We start from the raw sequence: 14275 nt of genomic DNA on the forward strand, positions 1-14275 counted from the left end.
TATTTCTTTCACTCAACGAATAGTTAAGCTGCGGAACTTGTTGCCAGAGGATGTGGTAATTGCAGTTAACCTAGCTGGGTTTAAAAAAGGTTTGTACAAGTTCCTGGAAGAAAAGTCCATAGTCTGCTATTGAGAGAGGCAGGGGGGAAGCCACCGCTTGCCCTGCGATTGGTAGCATGAAATGTTGCTACTCTTTGGGATTCCAGAATCTTGTTATTCTTTGTGATTCTGCATGGAATCTTGATACTCTTTGGGGTTCTGGAATGTTGCTACTGGTAAGATTTCTGCCAGGTACTTGAGACTTGGATTGCCCACTGTTGGAAGCAGTCAACTAGGCTAGATGGACCATTGGTCTAATCCAGTATGACTAGTCTTCTCGTATTATGAAAGTACACACATACTTTCGGCTGCTGTATGAGATGTAATGTTTACCCTTGGGGATTTAGAGATGCATGGGTTGCGAAGCATAATATGGGACTGAATAGTACAACACAGAGAGAATTTTTAAATGCAAGTTTGATGGCATTTAAATAAATTAATGTGCCTAGATTGCCCTGTCTCAAAATAGCCCTTCTCTGGCTAGTTATAAATTTATTCTGATGTTCACAGTGGGTGTCTTTATTTCTGGAGTTTGAAGAGGCACTCGCGGCTTCTACGAGTTTCAGAGGAAGAAAATAGTGCGCGTACATGACATTTTTCAAAACTATGCCTGCTGTTTCACCTTCATTCCACATAAGCAAAGAGAGGAAATGGCATTGCAGTTAGAGGAACAAGTTGAACATTCAGGGCTCAAATCCTACTTCTGCTACTTGCTTTAGCCCACATTGCCTCCCAGACCCTCTTTATCCTGAAAGGAAGTAATTCTGTACTGGCTGCCTAAGGTTAGCACTTAAAGTGTGAGCAATAGAGAATGACATGGGGGTCAAATTTTTCCCCATCCCGGGGAGTTCTTTTTCTGTCCCTGCCCCATTCCTGCAAGCTCCGTCCTCATCTGCACAAGCTTCAAACACTTTAAAATCATAAGTACCGGTAGCAACATTCTAGAGCTCAGATTGTGATGTCATAATGCCTCATTCCACCAATGCCAAGCTCTGTCCTGATCTGCACAAGCCTCAAACACTTTAAAATCATAAGTGCCCGAGGCTTGGGTGGTTAAGGCAGAGCTTACAGGAATGGGACAGTGACAAAACTCATGGGGACGGGATGGGGAAAAATTTGTCCCCATGTCATTCTCTAGTGTGTAGTAAGCATGAGTTCTATAATGGTAATTAAGTGGGGGTTTTTTGTTGTTGTTGTTACAGAATATTAACAAAAGTCCATTTTTTAAGTAACTTTAGGTGCAAGAACTTACACTGTCTTTATAGCAGACAATTGTTTGGACCTTGAAATTCAAGTTTTTTATTAAAATTTGATATACTGTTCATCAGGTTACTGAGTGGTGTACACATTTAAAATTATAAATTTGGGTGACAATGCAATGAACTAACATATGATAGGTTTGGAGGGTAGGAAATACAATTCAGGTAGGATTGGGAGCCATGTAGGGATTGAACGGGAGGGAGGGATCCTCTCTGTAAGCGGAGATCAAAGACAAAGTTTAGAGGTTAAAGGCGTCTTTAAATTAAAATGTTTTCCATTTGCCTTTGAAGGGTTCTAGTACTGTTTCTGCTCGTAGTTCAGTAGGTATTGCGTTCAACAATGTAGGGTCTGTAACAGAGAAAGTTGCTGTTTGGGATATGCTAAGGAGTTTGATCGATGGAACGGTTGAGAATGCGATCTGAGCGTTCTTGATGGGGTATAAGGGATTAGAACACTATTCACGAATTCTAGAAAGTTAGAGTTGCGTCTTATGAATGTTAGGAGCAGGGTTTTATATGTTATTCTGTGTGTTATGGGTAACCAGTGTGCTTTTATTAGGAGTGGTGTAATGTGATTGCATTTTTTTTTGCATTTTCGATTAGCTTTATTGCAATGTTTTTTTATATGATTTGCAAACGCCTTATCTCATTTTAGGTGGTATTATTGTATACCGTATTTTCACGCATATAGTGCGCGCGTTATACACGATTTTACAAACCGTGCATAACCATGCACGTTATACGCGTGAGCGCGTTGTACAACTTATTTTTTACATAGTTCCCCCCCCCAACGCCCGATTCACCCCGCAGGACCGCTTGCACCCCCATCCCGAAGGACAGCTCGCACTTGCACCCCCACCCCGAAGGACCGCTCGCACCCCCACAGCCTCCCCACCCACCCCCATCATGGAGAAGCTGCCTCCCGTTGTCCTGCTGCTTCCTCTGCCGGCGGTCCCGCCCCTTCTCTGAGCCCTGCGTCTGCGCTGCTTCCTCTTCTGGCGGTCCCGCCCTTTCTCTGATGTCAGAGAAAGGGCGGGACCGCCGGAAGAGGAAGCAGCGCAGACACAGGGCTCAGAGAAGGGGCGGGACCGCCGGCAAAGGAAGCAGCAGGACAACGGTAGGCAGCTTCTCCATGTTGTGGGGGGGGGGTGGGGAGGCTGTGGGGGTGCGAGCGGTCCTTCAGGGTGCGGGTGCGAGCGGTCCTGCGGGGGGGGGGGTGAATCGGACGTCGGGGGGGGGCATCAGGCTTTCAGGGTGGGGACAGGACTTCAAGGAGGAGAGGAGAGTCGGGGCGGGCGAAAGGAGAGTTGAGGCGGCCAGAGGAGAGTCAGGACGGGCGAAAGGAGAGTTGGGGCGGCCAGAGGAGAGTCGGGGCGGGCAAAAGGAGAGTCGGGGCGGGCGAAAGGAGAGTTGGGGCGGGCGAAAGGAGAGTTGGGCGGCGACGGGAGAGTCGGGGCGGCATGAGCGGTATACGGGTGTGCGCGGTATATAAAAATTTCTTTACATAAATTACAGTTTCCCGCGCGCTATACCCGTGTGCACGTTTTACACGGGTGCGCGGTATATGAGTGAAAATACGGTAAGCCTTTACAGTAATCCAAACAGGATATGACAAGGGAGTGTATCAGAGTATTATCCCAGGACAAGCAGGCAGATATTCCCACACATGGGTGACGTCACCGACGGAGCCCCGCAGCGGACAGCCTCGAAAGCAAACTTGCTTGAAGATCTCGATCTTTCGAGGGCTGCACCGCGCATGCGCGCGTGCCTTCCCGCCCGAACTAGGAGGCGCATCTCCTGAGAGGATCCTCAGTTCATTTAATTCCGCGGAGACAAGAAGACACGTTTTTCTTCAGCTCTGCAGCACTTTTGCCTTCTCTTCACCGCGGCTGTTTCTTTTTTTCTCAAAGTTCGGTCGCTGTGCTTTACTTTAGTTCTCCTTTCTCAAATATTAAAAAAAAAAAAAAACAACTTGAATTTTTGTTTCTCTTTTATTCTTGTCCGGCCAGTGAGCCTTGGGCCTAGGCCCAATTGCTCCTTCCGTTCGACACGGACTTTATTTTTTCTATGTCCCGGCCTCTCACCGGGTTTAAACGTTGTCGTCAGTGTAATCGTGTGATTTCGGTCACCGATCCCCACTGCCGCTGTCTTCAGTGCCGGGGTCCGACCCATTCCCCAGAAGATTGTCATCGTTGCTTCACTCTAACTCCACGGGCCTTTCGACGCCGGTGCGCCCAATTTCTTCAACTTTTTGGAGACATGGAGCAATCTTCGGATCCGGCCTCGACCGCGGCGGCTGCCCCGGTCTCGAAGGCTTCGACTCCGACACCATCGACGTCCACGGTCTCGAAGGCTTCGACCCTGGTTCCGGCTGGAGCCTCGGTCTCGAAAGCCTCGACCTTGCCTCCTTCAATGCCCTCGAAGACAGTGACTTCGGTGAAACCTTCCATAGGGGGTAAGTCTCCTGGTTCTATTTCAGGTGCCGTACCTAAGAAGCCACCAGAGTCCTCTGCACGTCCATCTTCCAAGCATACCTCCAAGACAAGGGAATACTCACCTTAGAGGTCGCCCTCTTCGGAGCGTACTGCTGCACCTACGAGATCAGAACCTTCTGTCTCGGTGCCGAGGCTGGAAGACATGCTAAAATCTATACTGACCACACAGATTTCCTCTTTAGTGGCTCATTTGGTCCCGTCCTCGACCTTGCCTCGGGTGGATCAGCCTGTCACCCAACCGGAGCATCTAGTATCTCGAGGCCGATCCCGGACACCGAAGAGAATACCTTCATCTGATTCTTCTCCGGACTCACCTCCTTCGAAGCACCGGTCGAAGCCTTCGAGACATAGTGTTTCTAAGCTTCGGAGGGAGTCTTCAGCTTTGGATACCGAGACTTCTCTGCCCCATTCTTCGAAGTCGAAGTACAGATCTCGACACCATCGAGCCTCGACTCGAAGTCCTTCTCGACCGAAGACTCCTCCATCGAAACCGGCTCGTCGAGACACGTCGCCTCAGACCTCAACTCAGGCAAAATACATTTAACGGCTTTAATAGAAATAACTGTGAGCAACTGAACATATCACTTTTCCGCATCTTCTTACTATCCTGCACCATGGACAGTTCTGGGCGGCTTACAACCTAAAATCTGGTGATACGTATAATAACAAGCTCACATTTCATACATACATTTCATACGTACACCTGGTACTTCTCTATCCAGGAGCCTTAAGAGAAAACATTCTCTTACTCCACCTCACAGTGCAGCTTCTTCGGTGACTCTATTCCTTGACTCGGAACCACTGTCACCATATTCCAGAGAGGCTTCTCCTTCATACTCAGCACTCCCTAGATCTCGCAGTGTGTCTCCTGAGGAAGCATCTGATTCCAAATCCATTTCATTTGCCAAATTTATTTTTGATATGGGACAAGCTCTCAAACTAGATCTTCATTCTGATTCTAAATATACTCCTGAATATTTAGCAGATATGGAGCTTCCTCATCCACCTAAAGAGTCACTACGTTTACCCATGACTCCTGTTCTCAAACAAACCTTTGTTCGTAACATGGAGACTCCTTATTCCATCACTGCCATTCCTTCTAAATTGGAATCTCGTTATCGAACAGTTCCATGTAAGGGTTATGAAAAATCTCAACTTTCTCATCAATCCCTGGTAGTGGAATCATCTTTGAAGAAAGCACATCCTTCTAAAATCTACGCTTCAGTTCCTCCAGGCAGAGAAGGTCGTACCATGGATAAGTTTGGTCGCCGTTTATACCATAATTCTATGATGGCAAATAGAGTTCTTAATTATAGCTACATATTTACTTCTTACTTTAACCATTTTCTGAAGATATTACCATCTTTTTACCCGGATATCTCCACAACTCGTCTTTCAGAATTTAAACTCATCCTCAAGACTCTCTCTCAATTGCGACTCTTCATGTTACAAGCCTCATATGATGCTTTTGAACTCTCCTCTCGAGTATCTGCCTTTGCAGTAGCCATGCGTCGCTTAGCATGGTTACGTATTGTTGACATGGATCCCAATCTTCAAGATCGATTGGCGAATCTCCCTTGTCAGGGTAATGAATTGTTTGATGACTCTATTGAAGCAGCTACCAAGCGTCTCTCAGAACATGAACGCTCTTTTGCTTCCCTCATTCGACCAAAACCCAAACCTGCACCAACTAGAGGTTTCAAACAGACTCCACGTTGTTATCCTCAGAAAACGACTCCTGCTTTTTCCAGGCCTCCTCCTCGTCGTCGTCCTCAACAACAGCGCCAGCAAAAGTCTCAGACTCCTGCTGCCACCAAACCAGCTCAGTCTTTTTGACAGTCTCAGCCTGAGCATTCCAATTTCTCTATTTCCAAATTCTCCCCTCCCCATAGGGGGTCGTCTGTCCACATTTTATCACCAGTGGGAGCTCATTACATCAGATCTCTGGGTGCTTTCCATCCTACGAGAGGGATACTCTCTTCGGTTGCTGCAGGTGCCTCCAGATCGCCATCCAAGAGAGTGTCCTTCCGATCAGTCGCATCTTCCCCTTCTTCTTCAAGCAGCTCAGGCTCTGCTTCGCCTGTGAGCTGTCGAGGAAGTTCCTCTTCCACAAAGGAACTTGGGATTCTACTCCCGTTATTTTCTAGTTCCCAAAAAGACGGGGGATTTGCGACCGATCCTGGATCTCAGAGCTCTCAACAAATATCTAGTCAAAGAGAAATTTCGAATGCTCACTCTGCCAGCTTTATATTCCTTAATGGATCAAGGGGATTGGATGTGTTCCCTCGATCTCAAAGAGGCGTATACTCATATCCCTATTCATCCAGCATTTCGCAAGTACCTCAGATTCCAAGTAGGAAGCCTTCATCTACAGTACCGAGTTCTCCCCTTCGGGTTGGCTTCTTCTCCCAGAGTTTTCACAAAATGTCTAGTGGTGGTGGCTGCAGCTCTTCGCAACCAGGGTCTCCAAGTATTTCCATACCTCTACGACTGGCTCATCAAAGCTCCCTCCTTTTCAGGGGTTATTGCAGCGACCCAACAGACTATTCTTTTTCTACAAAATTTGGGATTTCACATCAACTTTCCCAAATCTCAGTTGACTCCTTCTCAGTCTCTCCAGTTCATAGGAGCAACTCTGGACACTATCAATCTGAGAGCCTACCTTCCACAACCACGTCAGGCCGCCCTTCTTCAGATTTCTCAACAAGTCTTCCAACTTTCAACTGTTCCAGCACGAAAGATGATGGTTCTGCTCGGTCACATGGCTTCTACAGTTCATGTGATTCCTTTTGCCAGACTTCACCTTTGTATTCCTCAATGGACACTGGCATCCCAATGGCAGCAATCCGTGGATCCACCAACTCGACTGATTTCCATAACTCCTTCATTGCAGAAGTCTCTCCATTGGTGGATGCTCTCTTTGAATCTTTCCAGAGGCTTGCTGTTCCACCCTCTTCCTCATCAGAAAGTCCTCACAACTGACTCGTAAACGTACGCATGGGGAGCTCATGTGGACGGTCTTCGCACTCAGGGTCTCTGGACTCAAGCAGACCGTCGGTGTCATATCAATCTGTTGGAACTCAGAGCGATATTCTATGCTCTCAAAGCTTTTCAACATCTCCTTCACGACATGGTGATTCTTGTACGTACCGACAACCAGGTAGCCATGTATTATGTCAACAAACAGGGAGGGACGGGATCTCATTCCCTATGTCAAGAAGCTCTGAAATTGTGGCATTGGGCAATTCTTCACAACCTCTTCCTCAGGGCTGTTTACATTCAGGGTCAACACAATTGTTTGGCGGACAAATTGAGTCATCTTCTACAACCTCACGAATGGACGCTCAATTCTCCTACTCTTCACCAAATCTTTGCTCGTTGGGGAACTCCGCAGTTAGATCTGTTTGCATCACCTCTCAACTTCAAGCTGCCTCAATTTTGCTCCCGCATTTACACCCCTCAACGTCTCAAAGCGGATGCGTTTCTACTGGATTGGAGGAATCAGTTCCTTTATGCCTTTCCTCCATTTCCTCTGATTCTCAAGACTCTAGTCAAACTGAAGTCAGAACATGCCACCATGATTCTGATAGCTCCTCGGTGGCCCAGGCAACCTTGGTTCTCCCTACTACTTCAACTCAGCACCAGGGAGCCTCTACTTCTGCTAATCTTTCCTTCTCTACTCACGCAGAGTCAAGGATCTTTGCTTCATCCCAATCTGCAGTCTCTACACTTAACAGCTTGGTACCTTTCTGCATAACAGACTTTCTTCAATTTTCTCAGTCTGTTCAAGATATCTTACTTGCTTCCAGAAAGCCATCAACTAGACAATGTTATGGCCAGAAGTGGACTAGATTTTCTACTTGGTGTTCTACACGTCACTTGCAACCTATCTCGTCCTCCTTAGCATCAGTTCTGGACTACTTGCTTCATTTGTCACAATCTGGACTTCAAACTACATCTATTCGAGTCCATCTTAGTGCTATAGCTGCTTTTCATCAGCCTCTGGATGGAAAACCTCTTTCTGCACATCCTATGGTTTCTCGCTTTATGAAAGGACTTCTCAATCTCCATCCACCACTTAAAACACCTCCATTGGTTTGGGATCTCAATGTTGTTTTAGCTCAACTTATGAAACCTCCTTTTGAACCGCTTGACAAAGCTCACCTCAAATATCTCACTTGGAAAGCTGTAATCCTGATTGCTCTCACATCTGCTTGACGAGTCAGCGAGTTACAAGTGCTGGTTGCAGATCCACCTTTCACAGTTTTTCATCATGACAAGGTGGTCCTCCGTACTCATCCTAAATTCCTACCTAAAGTTGTTTCAGAATTTCACATCAATCAGTTCTACCTGTATTTTTTTTCCAAAGCCTCATTCTCATCCTGGAGAAGTGGCCCTTCATACCTTGGATTGTAAACGTGCCTTGGCTTTCTACCTCCAACGCACTCAACTGCACAGAACATCTCCTCAACTTTTCATCTCATTTGATCCGAATAGGTTGGGACGTCCTATCTCAAAGCGCACAATCTCCAACTGGATGGCTGCTTGCATTTCTTTCTGCTATGCTCAGGCTGGTCTTCCTCTACAAGGTTGAGTGACGGGCCACAAAGTTAGAGCTATGGCGGCGTCTGTAGCTTTCCTCCGATCAACTCCCATTGAGGAAATCTGCAAGGCTGCCACTTGGTCCTCGGTTCATACTTTCACCTCTCATTATTGTCTGGATACCTTATCCAGGAGGGATGGCCACTTTGGCCAATCTGTTTTACAAAATCTTTTTTCGTAAATTGCCAACTTCCCTCCGTCCCTTTTTACTTAGCTTGGAGGTCGCCCATGTGTGGGAATATGCTGCCTGCTTGTCCTGGGATAAAGCACAGTTACTTACCGTAACAGTTGTTATCCAGGGACAGCAGGCAGATATTCCCACAACCCTCCCACCTCCCCTGGTTGGCTTCTTGGCTAGGTATCTGAACTGAGGATCCTCTCAGGAGATGCGCCCCCCTAGTTCGGGCGGGAAGGCACGCGCGCATGCGCGGTGCAGCCCTCGAAAGATCGAGATCTTCAAGCAAGTTTGCTTTCGAGGCTGTCCGCTGCGGGGCTCCGTCGGTGACGTCACCCATGTGTGGGAATATCTGCCTGCTGTCCCTGGATAACAACTGTTACGGTAAGTAACTGTGCTTTCAGCGGCGGAGTACAGTGCTGTGTATTTCCAGTGACACTATAAAGAATGACAAGTGTAATTGTTGGATAAAGGGCTGCTTTGCACTAATTTTCAAAGAGAAATTACTCCCCTAAAAGAAATATTTTCAAGTTTCAAGTTTCAAGTTTATTAGGATTTTATATACCGCCTATCAAGGTTATCTAAGCGGTTTTTACAATCAGGTACTCAAGCATTTTCACCATAACAAAGTAACATAACAAAAAATATTAGATATGCCAAGGATCAAGAAGCACCATTTTAAGGGAGACAGTTCACTGGAACTAGAGAATGACACGGGTACAAATTTTTCCCTACAGGAACTCAATTTCCCCATCCCATCCCTGTGAGTTTTGTCGTTGTTCCTTTCGCTGTCCCATTCCTATAAGCTCTGCCTTAACTGCACAAGCCTCGAACACTTATGATGTTAAAGTGTTTGAGGCTTGTGCAGATATGGACAGAGCTTGCAGGAATGGGGCAGGGACAGGAAAAGAACTCACGGGGGGGACAGGACAGAAAAATGAGTTCCTACGGGGACGGGGGAAAAATTTGTCCCTGTGTCATTCTCTAATTGGATCTATATGTGACCGTCTCTGAGAAAACATAAGAAACACCAGAAAGGGGGATGCGTAATTTTGTAAGCCTCACTTGAACTCCTTCTGGAACTCATAGCTGCACGCAGTATCAGTTAACGTAGCATCTAAGTCTCCCTTTTCCAAAGTTACAGAACCTTTTTTTTTTCTATAAAAGTTAGAATAAAATGATGATTTTCTGGTAAGTTTTAACACTTGCTCTTTTTTTTTTTTGATCCAGATCCAGAAAAGACAGACAGGTAGGTTCATCCCACTTGGTATTTTCTTCCACTGCATGTTATTTTTAAAGGATAAATATGATACATAAAATGTGTTTTAACTTTTATATCTATGGAAAGGCTATTTGATGTCACTGTATCAGTCCCAATATAGGTAGAATATAGAAATTAGAAATGAGACATCCAGGTTGGGCTGTGTCAAATGCTGGTAGAAAAGGATTTGCTGATGTAGAGCTTTTTTTTCTAAAATATATGTAGGAATGATAATAATGGATATTTCTATCCCGCTTTATCCCTAGATGTAGGTTCATAGCAGGTTAACAATAATAATTAAACTGAAACAAATACCATATTTCCCCATATATAGGCCGCGGCTTATACATGGGTTTTATAAACCCATGTATGGGGCACGGCCTAGTTAAATGGGGTGGCCTATGTATCAATTTTAAATCATCCCCCTCACTGGACAGGGCATGGCGCGAATCTCCAGCGGTGCAGGGCAGTCGCTATCTCTTCGGCATCCAGTCTGCCCCCGCACTGCTTGCTGAGTGGCTGACTGTGACTGGGGATAAGATCACTCCCCGATTGAAGAAAAGATCTGAGACGACCACATTAGAGGAAATATGAGAAGCTATGATATGTTCCTTATTTGCTTGAATTGATGATGTTTTAATAATAATAATAACTTTATTTTTCTATACCGCCACAATCTTGCAACTTCTAGGCGGTTTACAGTGAAGAGAGCTGGACAATCAGCGAATTACAGAGTACAAATAGGGAAGATGTTGCTGAACAGTCAGTGATTACAGGGCACAATTAGTGAGAACACAATATCAACATGTTGCAGTGAGGCGGGCTGGATAGTCAGCGAATTCCAGAATACAGGTTCTTGAGTTATGTACATAAGAAGTATTGTGAGGAGCCTATATCTGCACTATGGAAAAGGGTGCAGGAGTCTGAAAAATCTGTAGGAAAACGTTAATTAAAGAGAATATGAATATCCTTCAGAAACTGGAAGCTTTGGAGAATTATGATCACAGACTGAACTTCAAAAACCTTAAGGGTTTTGAGTTTCCCTAAGTCTCCAGTTCTTTCTCCTGTGGAGATGGTAAAAAAAAATATCTAAAGGACGTTTTACAGATTCCGGTTGAGACTTTACCACCAATTATGAAAGCTTCTTATTTTAACTCAGGTATACCAGGAGGAAAGGAGGCTAAGGAGCCAAGGTGAGGGAGCCAGTTTGGATCTTACTGACCTCTTAGAAAATTCTACACCTGTTCTGGCTTGATAGCTTCATTTGCTCTGGAATATGACAGGAATTGGATTATTCAGTTATATTTTCACTTTAAAGATTCTAAGTTTCTGGGACATTCAGGGCCTGTTTACAAAACCGTGCGGCAACAGCCCCGAAGCCCTTTAAATCTCTATGGGCTTCGGGGCCGCTAGTGCGGCTTTGTAAAACAGGTCCTCAGTTTTGCTTTGTTTTCTGACCTCTGTCACGCCATGCAGTTGAGTTGAAAGGTTTTGTTAGTTTTTAGGTCTCAAGTTCTGGCCCTAGGAGAGTCTTTTTTCCCCTCCAATTTCCATGTAAATATATTATATGTAAACAATTCAGATAAAACTTATATTTTCTTGGACCCAGAGCATTTGAAAAATGTTCTTGTATTAAGGCAACCTTCTGCTCCTATAGCTGTATTTACCCCCTCAGATGTGTTGAAACGTAATGATGTATAAAAATGTGGCTGTATAGATATTAAGCCCTATCTGTCTGTTATATTTTTCCTTTTCAATATTGTTGAATGTGTTATTTCCTTGATGGATTGCCCCTGTTTTGTTTTTATTTCTGTTTTCTTGCCTCTCTTTTCCTTTAATTTACTTTTAGATTAGGGTTTAATGATAATAGAATTTACTCATATGTTTGAGTGGTTTTCCTTGATTGTTTTTTTTCCTTCAAGTAAGTTCCAGTTTTTTTTATCTCGAGTTTAAATGTTTTTTAATATAATAAAAAGTTTATTAAATAAATAAAAAGAAAAATGGGAGAAATCAAGGAGGGTAGGGGGGCGGGATCAAGGGCCCACCAGAGTCACAAGGCTGGCCTTGGTGGGGGGAGTGGGGCAAAGGATGGGATGTACGGGGAGTCTGGGGCCAACGTGAGCCATCAGAGATTGTTGACGTTTGCAGGGGTTGGGGTTATCCAGAACCCACTTAGACCACCAGAAATATTTCCCGACTAGGATCATCTGAGGTGACATACTGCACCATCTCAGATGAACTCTTGTTTATTGACTGATTGTACTGATGTAACATCTCTCCTCACATCTTCAGTATTCTAGAGAATGACACGGGGACAAATTTTTTCCCCTGCGAAAGCTCATTTTCCCATCCCATCCTGGCGAGTTCTTTTCCTGTCCCTGCCCCGTTCCTGCAAGCACCATCCTCATCTGCACAAGCCTCAAACACTTTAAAATCGTAGGTATTTGAGGCTTGTGCAATTAAGGCAGATCTTACAGGAATGGGACAGGGATGGCGACAAAACTCACGGGGATGGGGAAAAATATGTCCCTTTGTCATTCTCTACAGTATTCAAAAGCTAGTTAGAAATTTATTCAAATAGACCAGCGGTTCCCAGCCCTGTCCTGGGGGGACCCCCAGCCAGTCGTATTTTCAAGATAACCCTAACGAATATGCATGAGAGATATTTGCATACTTGTCACTTTTATTATATGCAATTCTCTTTCATGCATATTCATTAGGGATATCTTGAAAACCAGACTGGCTGGGGTCCCCTAGGGCAGGGTTGGGAATCACTGAAATAGACCGATAAAAAGGTACCACAGAGAACTTGTTTTTACTCATAAGAACATAAGAACTGCCATCTCCGGATCAAGCCCATGGTCCATCGAGTCCGGTGATCCGCACACGCGGAGGCCCAGTCAGGTATACACCTGATGTAGTTTTAGTCACCCATATCCCTCTATGCCTCTCGTAAGGAGATGTGCATCTAATTTGCCTTTAAATCCCAGCACAGTGGATTCCTTAATAACCTCCTTTGGGAGAGCATTCCAGGCGTCCACCACTTGCTGCGTAAAGCAGAACTTCCTGACATTTGTCCTGGACTTGTCCCCCCTTAGCTTCAAACCATGTCCTCTTGTCCGTGTCGCATTGGACAATGTAAATAATTTATTTTCCTGCTCTATTTTATCGATGCCTTTCAGCATTTTGAACGTCTCGATCATGTCCCCTCGCAGCCTCCTCTTCTCAAGGGAGAACAGCCCCAGTTTCTTGAGTCGTTCCTCATATTCCAAGTTCTCCATACCTCTTATTAGCTTCGTTGCTCGTCTCTGCGCTCTCTCCAGCAGTTTTATATCCTTCTTTAGGTTGGGAGACCAGTGTTGGACACAGTATTCCAAGTGTGGTCTGACCATTGCTCTATAAAGCGGCATTATGACTTTCTCCGATCTACTCGTGATTCCTTTCTTTATCATGCCTAACATTCTGTTTGCTTTCTTTGCCGCTGCCGCGCATTGTGCCGACGGCTTCAGGGTCCTATCTTTCAGTACACCCAGGTCCTTTTCTTGTTCGCTCTTACCCAGAGTTGCGCCTGACATTCTATACTCGTGTTCCTTATTCTTACTACCTAAATGCATTACTTTGCATTTCTCCACGTTGAACTTCATCTGCCATTGCTCTGCCCATTTCTTTAACTGATACAAGTCGCTCTGGAGTTCCTCGCTATCCTCCTGAGATCTGATTGCCCGGCATAGCTTTGTGTCGTCTGCAAACTTAATGATCTCACTGGATACTCCTTCTTCCAGGTCATTGATGTAAATATTAAATAGGATCGGCCCAAGAACCGAGCCCTGGGGCACACCACTAGTCACTTTCTCCCAGTCTGAGAACTTCCCATTTATGCCCACTCTCTGCTTTCTGTTTTCCAGCCATTTGCCTATCCACCTGTGTATATCTCCCTCTATTCCATGGCTTTGTAGTTTCCTGAGAAGTCTTTCATGTGGAACTTTGTCGAACGCCTTCTGGAAGTCCAAATATATTATGTCCACCGGCATTCCACTATCAATTTGCTTGTTCACGGTCTCAAAAAATTGAAGTAAATTCGTTAAACATGATTTCCCTTTCCTGAACCCATGTTGACTGGGTTTCATCAAGTCGTGTGTATCTAGGTGCCGGACTATGCTATCCTTGATCAGTGCTTCAACCATCTTTCCAGGGACAGACGTAAGGCTCACAGGTCTGTAGTTGCCCGGTTCCCCTCTCGATCCTTTTTTGAAAATTGGCGTGACGTTCGCTATCTTCCAGTCTTCTGGTATCTGTCCAGTTCTGATTGTCAGATTGGCAAGTTTTTGCAATAGCTCTCTGATTTCAACCTTCAATTCCTTTAAAACTCTCGGGTGAATTCCAT

At 45.2% G+C, this 14275-nt stretch overlaps 1 protein-coding gene across 3 annotated transcripts in view; it reads left to right on the forward strand.

The window, feature by feature from the left end:
* MYLK (myosin light chain kinase) overlaps positions 1-14275 on the forward strand; it is a 607164-nt gene that overhangs the window by 226930 nt on the left and 365959 nt on the right. For all 3 annotated transcript variants that reach the window (XM_033946557.1, XM_033946556.1, XM_033946555.1), the window contains exon 8: positions 9861-9879. In XM_033946557.1, the coding sequence (XP_033802448.1) occupies positions 9861-9879 (19 nt within the window). The remainder of the gene's footprint in view (positions 1-9860; positions 9880-14275) is intronic.

The sequence above is a fragment of the Geotrypetes seraphini genome, chromosome 5 (genome assembly GCF_902459505.1).
Source record: "Geotrypetes seraphini chromosome 5, aGeoSer1.1, whole genome shotgun sequence".
NCBI lineage: Eukaryota > Metazoa > Chordata > Amphibia > Gymnophiona > Dermophiidae > Geotrypetes > Geotrypetes seraphini.